Source organism: Pelobates fuscus, chromosome 10, assembly GCF_036172605.1.
Source record: "Pelobates fuscus isolate aPelFus1 chromosome 10, aPelFus1.pri, whole genome shotgun sequence".
In the NCBI taxonomy this organism is placed as follows: domain Eukaryota; kingdom Metazoa; phylum Chordata; class Amphibia; order Anura; family Pelobatidae; genus Pelobates; species Pelobates fuscus.
In genome coordinates this window covers 111677383-111693304 of record NC_086326.1, presented here as the reverse complement: position 1 = coordinate 111693304, position 15922 = coordinate 111677383, and the positions used below count along the sequence as shown (strand labels likewise).

The 15922-nt window shown below is 39.8% G+C and overlaps 1 protein-coding gene across 1 annotated transcript in view; it reads left to right on the top strand.

Moving 5' to 3' along the window:
• LOC134575559 (zinc finger protein 737-like) overlaps positions 1-9614 on the top strand; it is a 128743-nt gene extending 119129 nt beyond the window's left edge. Inside the window, exon 5 of the mRNA XM_063434855.1 lies at positions 7583-9614. Coding sequence (XP_063290925.1) covers positions 7583-9270 — 1688 coding nt within the window. The 3' untranslated portion in view covers positions 9271-9614. The remainder of the gene's footprint in view (positions 1-7582) is intronic.
• The last annotated feature ends 6308 nt before the right edge of the window (positions 9615-15922 follow it).

Sequence of the window (15922 nt, the reverse complement as noted above, 5' to 3'; positions counted from 1 at the left end):
CAGATTTAGATATATATTGTGAAAAAGTGCAGGGAGAGATCCATGAAGGAATCTATATTTCCCCTAGATTTATAGAAAGGCATATAACATATAACATTTAACCCCAGGGGGAGTATGTGTTGTGTGCAACAAAAACAAAGTTTAGTTATGGGCCCCTGGGGTGGAGCATTTGGAGAGCAGGGTGGGCCAGTGCTCCACTCCGCTGTTTATTGTTTTTTTGGGAGACATAAGTCCAGACCAGGTATTCTGTCCGTCTCCAAACTATTGCTCACCTGGAGGCAATTAGATACAGCAGTGGGAATAACATCCCTGCCTGCTAGGCAGTTATGGGGATTGCTGGTTTCCTCCCTGGAAGCTGTTCTCTCCTGTGAGAAAGTTGGAAAGCAGCAGACTGGCTTGGAGCATTGGAAGTGCAGAGAGTAAAGAGTCAAGGTGACTGAGCACTGGGCTGCAGGAAAAGTTTACAGACAGATTCCTAATTTAGATTAGGGATGACGTAACGTGAGCACGCCCCGTCTGAGGGGGGAGGAGATCTGTGGATCGAGAGGCGGCGGGAGATGCTTGGAGTCAGCGGTGCGGAAGAGAGCGTTGATCAGCGTTGGTGATCGGATGGTGATCAGGGAGGAAAAGCTGTGGACTATCTGCCGTTCAAAGACCAGACGCCAGCAGTGGGCTACATAGATTTCAGGCACGAGGGCACGAAGACCGGCAAGGACACGGACATAAATGCCAGGCGCTGCCTGCTCAGCATTAAAACAACGAGACACAAGGTTTTATTCTCCCTTTTGGGAGATATTAGCCTCTAGCTCATGCAAGTAGAAAAGACTACGCAAACAATCAGTATATATTCAGTATAAGAGCTGATTATGCTTACTTACTACTTACTACCGTATTCATTTAGTACCTTTGTACCTGATTTGATACATTGAATAGTGGTTACTGAGTATTAAAATTGAAACTGAAATACTGAATACTGAAATATTGTAACACTGTATAACATATTGCAACACTGCATACTCAATATTGAATTGAGATACTAGAGTGTTACAGGAGATATTGGAGTGATTTGACATAAGAGTCAACACCGATACCAGAGTTAACATCAATATATGAATTATATTGTTACTGGTGTCAATATTGCTACAAAAGTGCATTTGATACCAGAGCTGATAGCGTTGAATTGCATAATATTTTCTACTTGCTGCTTAATGGCCTCCATACCTAGAAGGGTTAAAGGAAGGAAGGGCTTTCTTTGAAGAGGAAGAGAAAAGGGAAAAGAAAAGTGGGAACACAGTGATTTCTTGACTCTTCCTTTATCTTTCCTTCTTTTTTTTGGAAGGAGGTATATAGTTTTGTTTACTTTGTAGACTTCTCTGGGTAATCCTTGCAGCTGCGACCACTATTAATTATGGCTTCATGCTCTTGATTAACGAGTAATAATTTCTGCCGTGACTCGAGTTTATAATTTTTTTCAAAAGAGTTTTTTTTTTCCTTTCTTCTCTCTCTCTATATAAGCTAGCAATAGCCAGCTATTAGCCAGCTTAATTGTGCTACTTCAACGACTGGGATACGCTACGAGACAGTGCAGTTAGGTTAAAAGCCACGTGGTACTTAGAGATCTTCTGAGGATTATCCAAACTATAGGGAGCATCTATTAGACCTGCAAAAGAGGAATTCTGGAAGGGTCTGGAAGCACATAGCTTGAAGAACCTTAAATCAATAGCCCCGAGTTACCTCTTAAGTACAGCTGGAGTTATAAGGACTTAAATTACCAAACTGTATTACCTAAACATCAAGTTTTATTACTTCTGTATTGCAAAGGTCTGGGAAAGACTGCACACCTAGACTTATTTGAGAAACAATGGGACAAAAAAAAAAACATCAGATGGCGACAACTGCCGTAGGACTTAAATCCGCTATACCAAATTCATCGCCACAAAGACTATGTACAGACTGAATAGGCCAGGAACATGACCATATCGAGAAAGGGGCATTTCCAGTTTTTGAACCCCTAAGTTCACCAGTAAGCCCCACGATGTCAGAGGGATCAACAGAAGGCCCAGATCTTAGAACAGTCCTTGCACAACTACCTTCTAAATCGGATTTGATTGATATGTTTAAAAAAAATGGAAGATAGTTTTGGTGAAAAATTAAAAGCTGTCACCTCAGAAATACATCATTTAGGAGATAGGGTATGTGCATTGGATAATCAAGAAATAAATAAAAATAAGTGAATGATGGAAATTACAAAGATCGCAGACTTAAGCTATTCTTTCCTTACAAAGGAAATTAGATGATATCGATAATCGGGGAAGATGAAATAATCTACGGATAAGAGGAACATGACCATGGAGGATGAACTAGAAGACCCTACAAAAATTCTTATTGGTATCTTCAATCAATTTTAGGAAGAACCTCGGACTCTAAGATCAAGCTTGATAGAGCGCATAGAATAGGAAGACCAAGGAATTCACCACAAGAAAATCCTTGAGATTTAATCTGCTGCATCCATGACTTTGTATTAAAAGAAGAGAGAGTACGGAAAGCCCTAATAAATTTAAGCAGACTTTCTATAGCAACTTTATGAAAGGCAAGTCTAGAGGAGTGGCAATTCTTTTAAATTCTGATTTGAACTTTGTCCAACTAGATAGTAAATTGGATCGAGGAGGTAGATATATCTTTTTAAAAGGGAAGGTTAATGACCAAATGATTACGCTTGCAAATATATATGTGCCTAAAGCTAGCCAAGCATCTTTTTAAAAAACATGTCTGAGGAAACTGGAAGATTTCAAGGAAGGAGTTTTGATAATTGGCGGGGATTACAATATGGTGCTAGATTATAAGTGGATAGTTCTTCAAATACGAGAGAAACACAGACGAGTCAGAGTTCATTAGTCCTAAAAATTCTGCACTCCTACCAATTGATTGACTGCTGGCGTATTTTTCATCAGTGTGAAAGGGATTATACCTTTTACTCATCAACTGCAGATAGTTATTCTAGGATAGATGTTTTTTTGTAAATCATAGATATCTACATTTGGTGAAGAGAGCAAAAATGGGGAATATTACGTGGTCTGACCACGCCCCCATTTTTTTTAATATTAAACTGCAAGGTGACGTGAAGGGTAATAACATCTGGAGATTAAATTAGTCTCTTCTTGATGACGCAAGGGTCACTAAGGTCTTATCAGAATCATTTCTCAATATTTTTTAGATAATTGCACAGACGATATTAATGAATCATGGATATGGGAAGCACACAAGAGTGTGATCCAGGGGGTTTTAATCAAATGGGGTGCCAGATGTAAAAAGGAACGAGCCGAGGAAATACAAAGGCTCATAAAAAAATTAGATACAATGGAGTATATCCATAAGCAAACTCCAACTGAAGAAAATTTTAAATGTTTATTGGCATTTAGATCTAAGCTGAGGTCATTATTGACTTATGAGGCCCAAAGAGCGGTCCAGCTGACACAAAGTACATTTTATACACATGGGGATAAAAGTGGGAAACTGTTAGCTAAAGCCTTAAAAGTAAAGTTACAAAAAACATATATATCCAAAATTAAAGATAAACAAGGAAAAAATTGTAATACTACTGAGGAAATAGCAAACACTTTCAGTAATTACTATAAAGACCCTTATAATTTAATCCCCTTGTGAAGACCCCATAAAAAAGAGAACAATATCTATCTAAAAATATTCCATTAAAAATGTCCAAAGAAACATCAGCCCAATTGGAGGAATTGTTCTCCCTTCAGTAGCTTTCGGCAGTGATAAAGGCAATGCCCCTTAATAAAAGCCCTGGACCAGATGACTTATTGGCACACTATTATAAACAATTCCAAAACATCCTTGAGCCACATTTTCTTAGAACTTTTAATGGTCTATCTACAACTATTCCTATCCCGCCACCAATGTTGAGAGCAGCAATTGCTGTGATACATAAAGCAGGGAAAGATTCAGAAATATGTATTAGTTATAGACCTATTTCTCTTATTAATGTTGATTTAAAAATATTTGCAAAACTCTTGGCAAATAGACTTAAGCCTGATCAAGCAGGCTTTGTCTCTGGCCGTGAAGCCAGAGACAATACTACTAAAATCTTGACTGTAATACATGGAGCTATAACAAATAAATGTCCTACAGCTTTGTTAACTATAGATGCTGAAAAGGTCTTTGACTGGGTGGATCGGTCCTATCTGTTTGCAATCCTAGAGGCATGGGGGCTTGGTCCGAGATTTTGCAACTGGGTACAGACATTGTATAGAGGTCCTTTAGCCAATGTCCGTGTTAATGGTCAACTTTCCAACCCTTTTTTTATTAGCAAAGGCACCCGTCAGGGTTGTCCATTGTCCCCTCTTTTTGTTTTAGCATTTAATCCTTTCTTAGAAGCCATACTGAAAGAACACTGACATTAAATGATATAAGTATACGGGAGGAGAGGTAAAAGTAACCGCTTTTGCGGATGATATTTTATTCACGCTTATAGAACCCCGATATACATTTCCTTATGTTCAAGAAGAATTGGAGAAATTTGGTGGCTTATCGAATTTTAAAGTAAATGAAGATAAGTCTGAAATACTGAGAGTGGGGATAAATATAGGAATTAAAGAGAAACTACAAAAGCTATATAAATATAAGTGGACAGATACTAGTATAACATACCTAGGGACACAACTGACGGTACATTTAAAAGATTTATTTAAACTGAATTATGGAAAATTATTGAGAAAGATTGGAAATCTAAAAAAATTTAACCAGACCTCTTTTTCATTGATCGGGAGAGTAAATATCATAAAAATGATGATACTACCTAAGGTATTATACCTATTTCAGACATTGCCTGTTTCACTGCCAAGAGACTTCTTTAGGAAACTGCGATCTACATTCCTTTCATTTATATGGAATAATAAAACTCCACGTATTGCGTATAATATATTGACATTACCAGTTGAGAGAGGTGGCTTGGGTCTTCCACATATCTATAGATACTATGTCGCGGTATTATGTGCGTGAATTAGAGAATGGACAGCTATAGATAAGGAAAAGCCATGGTATAAGATAGAACAGGATTTTATAAAGGTTAAGTTGGACACCCTGCCTTGGCAGAATTGTAAATTAAATGTAATATCATCATTAAACATCTAAATTATAAATCACACCATACAGATTTGGAGAAGGTTTAAAGATAGATGGGGGTTATCCCCGGGATTATCTGTTTTTTCCCAATAGCATCTAATTTGGATTTTTAGTTTGGGCTGGGCCACAAACTACTGAAAAAGTTAACAGGAGAAGCAGATCCTTTAGTATCAAGTTTAATACATATTGAACACCCATTAGATTAAGAGAGTTCCTTTCCTGGGACAATACAACAGCTCTTATAGATAGAATGGGTATCATGTATTTAAAGTCTTTCTTAAACCAAAAAGTGTTACCATATTGGCAGACGTGAGATAGAACAGAGTTTGAGTCACTTTGTGGTCCTGGGATAGAGTAAAAACTGTATCTGTCCAGTATATATAGTCTAATTCATAGGGGAGCTAAAGATAAGACTGTTCCTTCATTCCAGTTGAAATGGATGCAAGGCTTGAACATTCAAATGACCAGCCACGATTGGTCATTTGTGTTCAAAATGGGGATGAAAGCCCAGGTGAGCACTCCTAGGAAAATTAGATTTTTTAAAAGAGTTACTAGATGGTACAATACTCCAGATCGACTTAAAAAAATAAGGAGGAACAATAGGTCCACCTCCCATTATTATTTAGAGCCCCCACCTGCCGCCAATGGCTGTCGGATTGAAGGAAGAATAGGTCCACCCCTAACTATATTATTTAGGACCTCCACCTCTCACCAATGGCTGGGAAGGACATTAGGTTCCCCACCTTTAGTTTAATGGCCTCCACTCGTCGGGCATGAGGATAGACAGCCCCCCAGTTAATTATTTTATTAGGTGCCCACTATGGGGTTATCAGGTCACCATTTATTGGAATAGTTGCCCATGCTTGTAATTTTCTTTTTTACAGCACTCACTGTTTAGTTACATGCCCCTATTCGAATAACAGATGGTAGTTCCCTCCTTGTAACTAAAACTAAATATGAAGAGGAAGGACAGTACAGAGAGTTGACTCTTGTGGGAGAATTTGATGGAGCTTGGTTACTGTGATGGATTACCTGGCACCCCGATTGGGTACCTCCACCAATCAATGCTTCCTAGCTGATGCTGAGAACCATAAGAACCGCACCGGACACCATAAACACTGTATACCCCACGAACCGCCGCAGCTTGGTTGGGGTCTCGCCGTCCCTTCCCACCATGGACCAAACTCCTGGATCCAGGGACTCAGTGGGAAAGCCTCTCTTCCAAGAGAGTATAGCTGTGAAGCTCTTATAAGAGCTAGTGGTATAGCTGTATAGCAGTTCCCTACAATCACGAGATGAGGCTACGTGTTGAGGGTTAAGCAGGAATTATTTAATGGTAGCCACACTGGCCTTTTATGCAAGTCCCCAAGAAAGGTGTACTCCCACATGGACCTTGTTGGGGACAGGGACATAAATTTATACACCAATTATAACACTTTTACAATGTTTGACACTCCCACATACAATACAATAAGCCTTTCCCTTTACTTAGGAGATAATTGAGTCAAGCACTATACTAAACTCAATTATCTCCAAACACAAAAAACACACATTTTTAAAAAAAAAACAAAATACCTTAAAACACATAAAATCCCCATAAATGTTACATCCCCTGATATCCCCGATCTGGGTGACCAACTTATCCAAAAATCACCCAGGTCAGTTCAGGGGTTCAGAAATTTTATGGAAGTTATAGTTTTTACCTACCGCAGGCATGGTCCCAAATTGAAAAATATGAAAAATAGTTCCATAGAATCGTGGCTAAGTGCTGCTGGAGGACCGACCGGGAACTGCAAGGTTTTCATGCCGAAAATAGTTCCAGGGCATTCGCGTCTAAGTCCCCCTAAAGTCTATTCACGGTTTTCGTCCATGCGAAGAAGAAGGCCACCACCTCGTGGTCGAATGGCACTTCAAATGGCTTAGGGAGTTCGAAGTGCTGCTTCGAAAGTTTGAATTGTTCCTGTTATAAGTCCCAACAGGCACAAATAGTGTTTTAAACCAGGGTTTAGCCCCGGGACCATAGTCACAGGGTAAGAGGCTGGCAAGAATGCCCCTCCAAGGACCTGTGACGAGGTCCAGTTCGTCACAGTTACCTTCCACTGTTTTGTCACATTTGTCAAGCATAGGAAATATGCCCAAGAAAAAGTAGTTCCTACTTTTTTTTAACAGATTGGGAAAGAGAAGAGACAATAGGAGATATAGAAGTTTTAGGTGACAGAGCCACTTTAAGAAAGGTTCCTTCTGTTTTACTTGCGACGTTTGTGACCCACTGGCTTTGAGGAGAAATATGTAAACACATATTGTTATATCTGCAAAATCAATATCAATTGAACAAAGAAAAAATATCTCACACATACACGAGCTGGCTTTAGAAAATAAAAATAAAATTAAAAAAGAAACAAAAAACATTCCTAACCTTATTTAACTTTGTCTCTACCAGGTGGACTCGAAGGTCGAATCGCAGGTGATGGACTGATCTCATATTCTTCACAACCACATTGTGCAGACAAAGATGAATATATATTTAAATCTAAAAGGGAAGCACATTATGTAATAGATAAACCAAGTGGTAGACAATGTAAATATTTTAGAAATGTTGGAGAGAAAACTGCTTTGCATGCAGAAGTTGACCTTGCAGGTATGTACCTACCAACAGAATGTACTCTGGCAAAATATACATCTAGTAATGTGATGGAGGAATCTGACTTATATGAAGTCAATTCAATAAAATCTAATATTTATATACCAGTGGAACAAAATCAAGCAGGGTATACACATGGACATATTTTGGAAGAGTCAACTTACAATGAGGAAGAATGTTTATTTGACAGTGAGATTTATACGTCCCAGAACCATGCACAAGTGCGATATATATCCCCTTATATTAAAAGGGAAAGGTATGAAGATGGAAATATAAAACATACTAGTATTTGTCATCCTGTAGAAAATGCACAACTACAGCATAGATCTAGTTGTATGAAAGAAGAATCCACTTCACATGAGTATCTATCAGATACTGAGAATCACGTAGCATTCAAATATTCATTTAATCACCTTAAAGACACAAACAATGAAGAGATTTACATAGGTATTAATGCTGCAACATGTCAGACACAATCAGAATATTCTTCGTACATTGAAGGACACAGCAAACTTAACAGTAACACTTCAAAAGGACATAAGAACCTTCCAATCATGAACTTTGAGGTTGGCAAACATTTTAATAATGATTCAGCTCCAGGAGATTGCTACAGATCCCATCCTACTCAGAGCTTGTATCCCTGCTTTGAGTGTCAGAAATGTTTTACAAGTAAATCAGATCTTGTTAAACATCAGGGAGTTCACGATCAAGAAAAATTGTCTTGCTCTATATGTGGAGCTTATTTTACTAACAACTTACAAGTTGTGGAACATGTGAAATTACACAAAGGAAATAGGCCTTATTCTTGCTCAGAATGTGACAAGTCTTACACCAAAAAATCACATCTAGATAGACCATCAAGAGTTCATACAGGAGAAAAACCTTATACATGTTGTGAATGTGGAAAATATTTTACACATATCGAAGACCGTACTACACATATGAGAATCCACACAGGGGCAAAACCGTTTGTATGTTCCGAGTGTGGGAAAAGTTTCAGTCTCAGTGGAAATCTGATAAGACATAAGAGACTTCATACAGGAGAGAAGCAATTTGTTTGCTCAGAGTGTGGAAAATGTTTTAGCCGGGGTGAAAATCTTATTAGACATCAGATAACTCATACTGGAGTAAAACGATTTGAATGTTCTGAGTGTGGGAAATGTTTTAATTATAACTCAAGCCTTGTGCAACATCAGAGTATACACACGGGTGTGAAGCGATTTAAATGTTCAGAATGTGGGAAATGTTTCAGCCAGAATGGAAATCTTCTCAGGCATCAGAGAACTCACACTGGCGAGAGACCTTTCCCTTGCTTGGACTGTGGCAAATGTTTTAGTCTGAAGGCTGTTCTTGATAAGCATAAGCGGATACATACAGGGGAGAAACCATTTCCTTGTGCTGTATGTGGCCGCCATTTTAGGAGGAGGAGCCATCTGAAGAGGCATATGAGAACACACATGGATGGGACCTCAAATGTTTTTGTTTAAGTCTGTTAAAAATCATGGAATGTAAAAACGAAACAGCCTCCTTAATATAGATCCTGTATTTCGAAAATATGCACTTTTAACTAATGCAGTACACTAATAAAAATGGTTTATTTATCAATGCAAAATAATGAACAACAATTATTCAGTTTAGCTGATATTTTTGTTTCTGTTCTCAATTAGTTCCCAAAGATTTTTGGTTTAGTAAATAAACCACAGAGAGTCAAGTAATGAATTAACAAGGCAATGCCATAATTTTTTTAAGTTTTTTTTTTATTCCTCCACTGTAAATGGACCATCTGGGCTGATGGCAAAAACACTTTTGAAAAAGTTCCTGGTGTTAACAAGTTAAAAGGATTTGTTTACTTCATTGGGACCAGCAGTTGTCTCACTACTTTGCTTCCTAAAAATGTAGCAGTGCACCAGCCTATTTCGTGTTTTACCAGTTTATCAATAAAGGGCTTCAACATAGTACAAACTGATTCATGTACAGATATCACTACATTTATTAATAATCAAATCATTATTTTATTTTTTAAGACGGAACAATATTGTTGTATGTTTAAAATTGTTAATAAATGAGAACTCTAAAATGAGAACATTACTATATATGTATATATTTAAAAAGTAAAGGAAATGAAATAAGATGATTTACAGAAATTCATCTAAAGTGCAATAGAATATGTTTATAATGCCCTATAGAATGTAAGCTCGATTGAGCAGGGCCCTCTTCAACCTATTGTTCCTGTAAGTTTATTTGTAATTGTCCTATTTATAGTTAAATCCCCTCTCATAATATTGTAAAGCGCTACGGAATCTGTTGGCGCTATATAAATGGCAATAATAATAATAATAATGCATGCATTTATGAGACAAAAATTCACTGTTCACTGTCACATATAATAATGAAAATTATCAAATCAGAAGTGTAATCAGCATAATTTGGTCTAGCAATGGTGCACTACAGTACATCAGCATTGCAAAATAGTACAAATGTCAAGCTTGTACAAATCCATTCCACATTGTAAAATTTCAATGTACATTTCATAGCATCACTCAACAGATAAATGACGCATCTACAGTATTTTCCACTAATATATGCACCCTTGGAAAAAAAATGAAAAAACAAGGCTGTACAAAAATTGTCTTTATTGTTTAACCTTTTGATCGTGTGTTCAAAGCATAGACAAAACTATTCTGTTTTCATGCATATCAAATAATTGCAACAAACACAGGTTTATAAAAAAAATTAAATCTAAAATGTATGTGTGGTAAAATTATTGGCACCATTTTAGTCAATACTTTGTGCTACCTCCCTTTGCTAAGATAACAGCTATGAGTATTCTCCTATAATGCTTGATGAGGTTGGAGAATACATGGTAAGAAATCTGAGACCATTCCTCCCATACAGAATCTCTCCAGATCCTTCAAATTTTGAGGTTGACGCTGGTTGACTGTCCCCTTCACTTGACCCCACAGGTTTTCTTTGAGGTTCAAATTAGAGACTTGAGGCTGGGATAGCCATGGCAGAACCTTGATTTTCTAGTCAGTAAACCATTTTTTTTTTTTTCAATTCTTTATTTTATCGTGCATAGTTAAGACAAGGTACATTTATGCCGGCCAGTGCCACAACAGCATTCTGCCAGGGTTTTCACGTTCATACAAAGACTGAATGTGGCATGAATAGACAGTGCACATTTTGTATATTTAAGACGAATCAAGCTTGTAAAACAGGCATATAAAACAGGGTTATAGTACTGACTTATAGTACAGGCTTATAAAACAGGCTTATAAAACAGGCTTATAAAGCAGGCTTGTAAGACAGGCTTATAAAACAGGCTTATAAAAGAGGCTTAGAGGATTTATCTAGGGCCGTGCAAGGTATTAAAGTTATGCATATCATATCTCAATATGTGACTAATCCTAGAGGAGCAACATGAACATTCAGGTGGTTGCTAAGATTACACAGGCTAAGGGACTACAGATGCTGGGCATTACTTGAGAGAGGAGACCACCAGGTCTATTAATGACTGGGTACTAAATAGTAGTGGGATCAGGTGGATTAGTGGGCACAGGAGTATAAGCATGAAACATTCTTTTAATACCCATGCTGCTATTGTATATCAGTGCTGTGTGTATGAGAGGGAACAGCAGATTATAGCTCTGACTTATCTAGTGTCCCCTTATGCTTGTTCTACTCAGTCAATCCGCAGCACAGTCCCTGGGGTATTCCCACAGACAGTTCATGCTTGTCTGACCCCCAATCTACCAGACCTTCGGCTTAACAAGCGTGGGTCCAGCATAATAAGGATGAGTCCATCTTTTCGCTTGTTGAGAGTGGTGAGTGTGTTGATTTCCTTGCTGCTGCCCATTCCTCAACGGGAGCTAGTTGGAGCGCAGGAGTGTCTGTCTGGGCGGCAGAGTCGGCAGTGTCGCGTGGTGGGGGGTCGGGAAGCAGGCTCCGGCTATCGCCGCTAAGTCCGGGATTCCAGCACGCTTGAGTGTCAGTAAGTTTAGGTGCGGTTGTGTTGGGGAACCCCTTTGCCTCACCTCCGTCCGTGCTTCCCCGATAGTTTCAGGCAGCTGAGCCTTCATAGTTTCTGGCTTTGCCGCCATTTCGGTTTTGCCCGCCATTATTGCCATTTTGGAGATGGAGGGTCTACCTCGCTGCAGGCGCCTGGGGTTGCGGGAACAGTCTCCTGGGACCGGGATGACCCCCACCGGTCCAAAGGGGGTGGGATACGGGGCCCCTACCACGTGGCAGCAGAGATCCGAGAGGAAACCACAGGGCAGGATAGCGAGATGGCGGCCATCCACCTCACTCACCACCCATGTAGGCCCCACATATGGCGCTGCTGACGTGCCTTTTCCGAGGGCAAATCGCTTGTGGTCAGGTTGGCATCAGCACCAGCCCCTCCTTGCCCGCAGGACCATTGCTTCCAGACTGCAGATAAGTAGTTTTACAAGCCTTAAGGTCATTTTTCTGCAGGAGCTCGCCTTGTGTGCGACCTCTCAGCATGGCAGTCGGGCCCCGCCCCCCGTAAACCATTTTTGTGTTGATTTTGAGTCAGTACTTTGTTTTAGATCATTATCCTGCTAGAATACCCAAACCACTGCCCATTTTAAACTTACTTGAAGAGGCAGTCAGGTGTTTATTTAATATCTGTTGATATGTGATTGAGTCCATGATGCCATGTGTCCTAACAAAATGTCCAGGTCCTCTGGCAGACAAACAGCCCCAGAAATATTAGAGCCGCCACTATGTTTAACTGTGGGTAAGAGGTACTTTTCCAAATGGCTATCTTTCTGTTTGTGTCACACCCACCTGGTCTCATCTGACCATAGAACCTGACCCGATTTGAAGTTCCAGTAGTGTCTGGCAAACTCAAGATGCTGGAGTTTGTTTTTGGATGAGAGTAGAGGCTTTTTTTTTCTTGAAATCCTTCAACTAGCTACTTTTTCACAGCCTTTGCTCATGTTTACCAAGATTGACAATATTAGTGTGGGGCACTGTAGTTAAATGCATATTGCTAACGAAGGTCTTTAAACTTTAGTTTGAGGTGGTTGGCCTTTTGATGGGCCTCAGATAAAATAATCAGGTTTGTAGGTAATATACCAGTGATTTAGTAAACCAGATTGTTTAAATATCATTTATTACTATGCACGCATTGTAATGTTTTGTTAACCATTGCCAAATTAACAATAAACGTATCAATAATCAAAAAAATATATATGTTTGTATTAAACAGTGTCTTTCCCATTGGCATATTACAAGTCTTCTTAAGTACCAGTAATAGTAATTAGGGATGTGACAAGGAAAAAAAAAATATGATGGGGTTTCTATTAATTCTTCAAGGACTACCAACAACTTCACTTTCTGAAGAAAAAAAATCACCATAAGCTTAACCTAGAGCATATTGAATCCCTTTACATTAAGTGTTCCCTCAAACACTACAACATTAATAATACAACAAAAGAAAAAATAGTAAAGGGAATAAAATACATCCAACTAACACCAAAGTGTAAATTACATAAATATACAACCTGGATTAATAGTATAGGAGATTCTGGAGAACCTATAATCTTCAAATGAGAAAAAATAAATATATAGTGTAATACCATAGGAACAAAGAAATGGGCGGGAGGGGTGGTAGAGAACTCACTAGAGGGCTGGAAAATCAGGCATGTCTCGCTTATATAGGGTAGCGATGTAAGGTGATGAAGCTCTTCCTGGATATTTCTTTTCGTTCACTCAGATAAACGGAAAAAGATATATATATAGTGCAGATTGTATAAAAAGTTTTATTTATTAGTACAAATGTGCACTTACAAGATTTCAGATAGAATATCAGCATATCTCCACAGGTAGTGGTGTCAAGATGTATCAACTGGATCTCCAAAAGAAGTTTCCATAATCCAGAAAATGCCAGATATAGTTCCGAACGGAAACATGAAATAAAAAGCTGCAGGACTGCACACTCCAATTCTTCCAAGACCTGGCCCGTCGACCCTGCGCAAATAGCGGAAATTGAAGCTGTTAACCTCTGCTCTCACCCAACAAGGATGGAGATATATGGGGAGGGGGCCCTTTCAAATTGATGGAGAAGAAAGATAACCAGACCCACACTCTCTACCACTTACACGAAATGCAGGTCTTTGCTAAGAACCTGGGCCTAACATTGCACCATACAACTGCTTCCCAGCCGCCAGGCCAGCAACTCGACCATAATGTCAAGCACAAGGAAGGACTGCTACCCCTGCACCAGATGCCACAAAAGAAACCCCCTCCAATGCAGGGCACCCCACACCTGCCTTCAATTTGAAGCAAAGCCCTTACTGAACCATGGACTATCCAAAGGAACAACAGTTTCATCGACTGACCCAGTTCAGGTTCTATGTTTGATAGCCTGTCTGAGTTAAAACAATACACTCCACCTAGTCTCACTCCCCTACTACGCTTGGGATCCATGCATCAGGTATAGTACCTAGTCTGCTGGTATGTGATACACTCTCACGCTAACTCATATGCACATCCCACAAACAGAAATATATGCACCACAACAGAGGACAGGGGTCTATGCACAACACCACTCAATCCAAATGACACTACACAAATTACGAACCGAACAGCCGGGCAGGCTGGACACTTAATTGGCATGGGCCAACAACTCTGCACCATCACACTCACCAGACCCAACCACGGCCACACAGTGGACCCCCAACCTAACATTCCCACTACTCACTGGCCAATTAACACAACATGGGAGGATACTACCTTCTCAGTAAAATTACACATAATGCTTACTACCATCTATATTGCATGCCAAGATTATCCAGCTTGAACTTGATACGCACAGGGATTGGGAGGGAGGGGACAGACAGTAGCGAAGGTATTAGTAACTTTACATTTGTCAAGTATTTTGCACATCATATCTAAATGTTGAACGCTACAGGAGACAATGTCATTTGATGTAATTTTATGCATTGTTTTGCTTCTGTTCCTTTATGTCTGTTTTCTCCACCCTGCTCTCAACCACGCCCGGTCATGCTCCACCACCCACGTGCCCGGAAGATCACTCGACTCCAGGACAGGACAAGTAACACCACCACCCCAAGATTTATGCAGACGCGCATCCATGCTCTGAAGGTACCCATTAAAGACGTCGGGTGGACACACGGGGACTCTCGTGGACTTGCACAAAACCGCGTAACTTCCTAGACATACCCTTATATCACCACCAATCCCACTCAAGGATAGATATCTTCCTTGTCTCCCCCTCCCTCATGCCATCCGTCTTATACACATGCATAGGTTCCATCACAAAACCTCCAAGAATTGCGCTCCCTAGAGACTAAATTTAAACAAAACCCTACCCCTGAACTTAACTCTCAAATAACCAAGTGCCAAAACAACATCAAAGACTTTATGTCCCACGACTCCGCCAAAGCACTACAATGGCCAAACAGCTTTACTATGAAAAATCCAATAAAGCTGACACACTCCTAGCCAGGAGACTACAACAAAAGACATCAAAAAAACTGATAGACAGAATCTAAGGCCCGACCGGACAAATACACGAACACCTGAACCAAATCGCTGACATATTCCAACATTATTACATGGCACTGTACGAGCACAATCCCTCAGCGCGTTGGGAAGCCAACACGATCGCAACCCTCATCGACCAATACTTAACCTCTGTCAATCTTCCAGCTCTCTCCCCAGACGACGCAAAATTGATAGCAGTCCCAATCACCCTTGAAGAAACAGTCAAAACTCTCAAATCCCTGAAACCCAACAAAACACCAGGCCCTGACGGCTTTAACGGCTTATACTATAAAACATACACAGCCATTTTGACTGCTCTCCTGACCAAGCTCTTCAACTCCCTCCTAGAAGGGAACTCCCTTTCACACGACATGTTGCAGGGGAATACATGCTTACTCCCGAAGCCGGCATAACACACTTAGAACCCGGACATTTTCTCCCTATATCGCTACTAAACATGGACATAAAACTGTTCACCAAAATCATAGCTGAGCAATTAAACCCATTCCTCATGAAACTAATTCACCCCGACCAAGTCGGGTTCATCCCCACATGACAGGCATGCGATAATATAAGACAAACCTTCGATCTCATATAGGTGGCTAT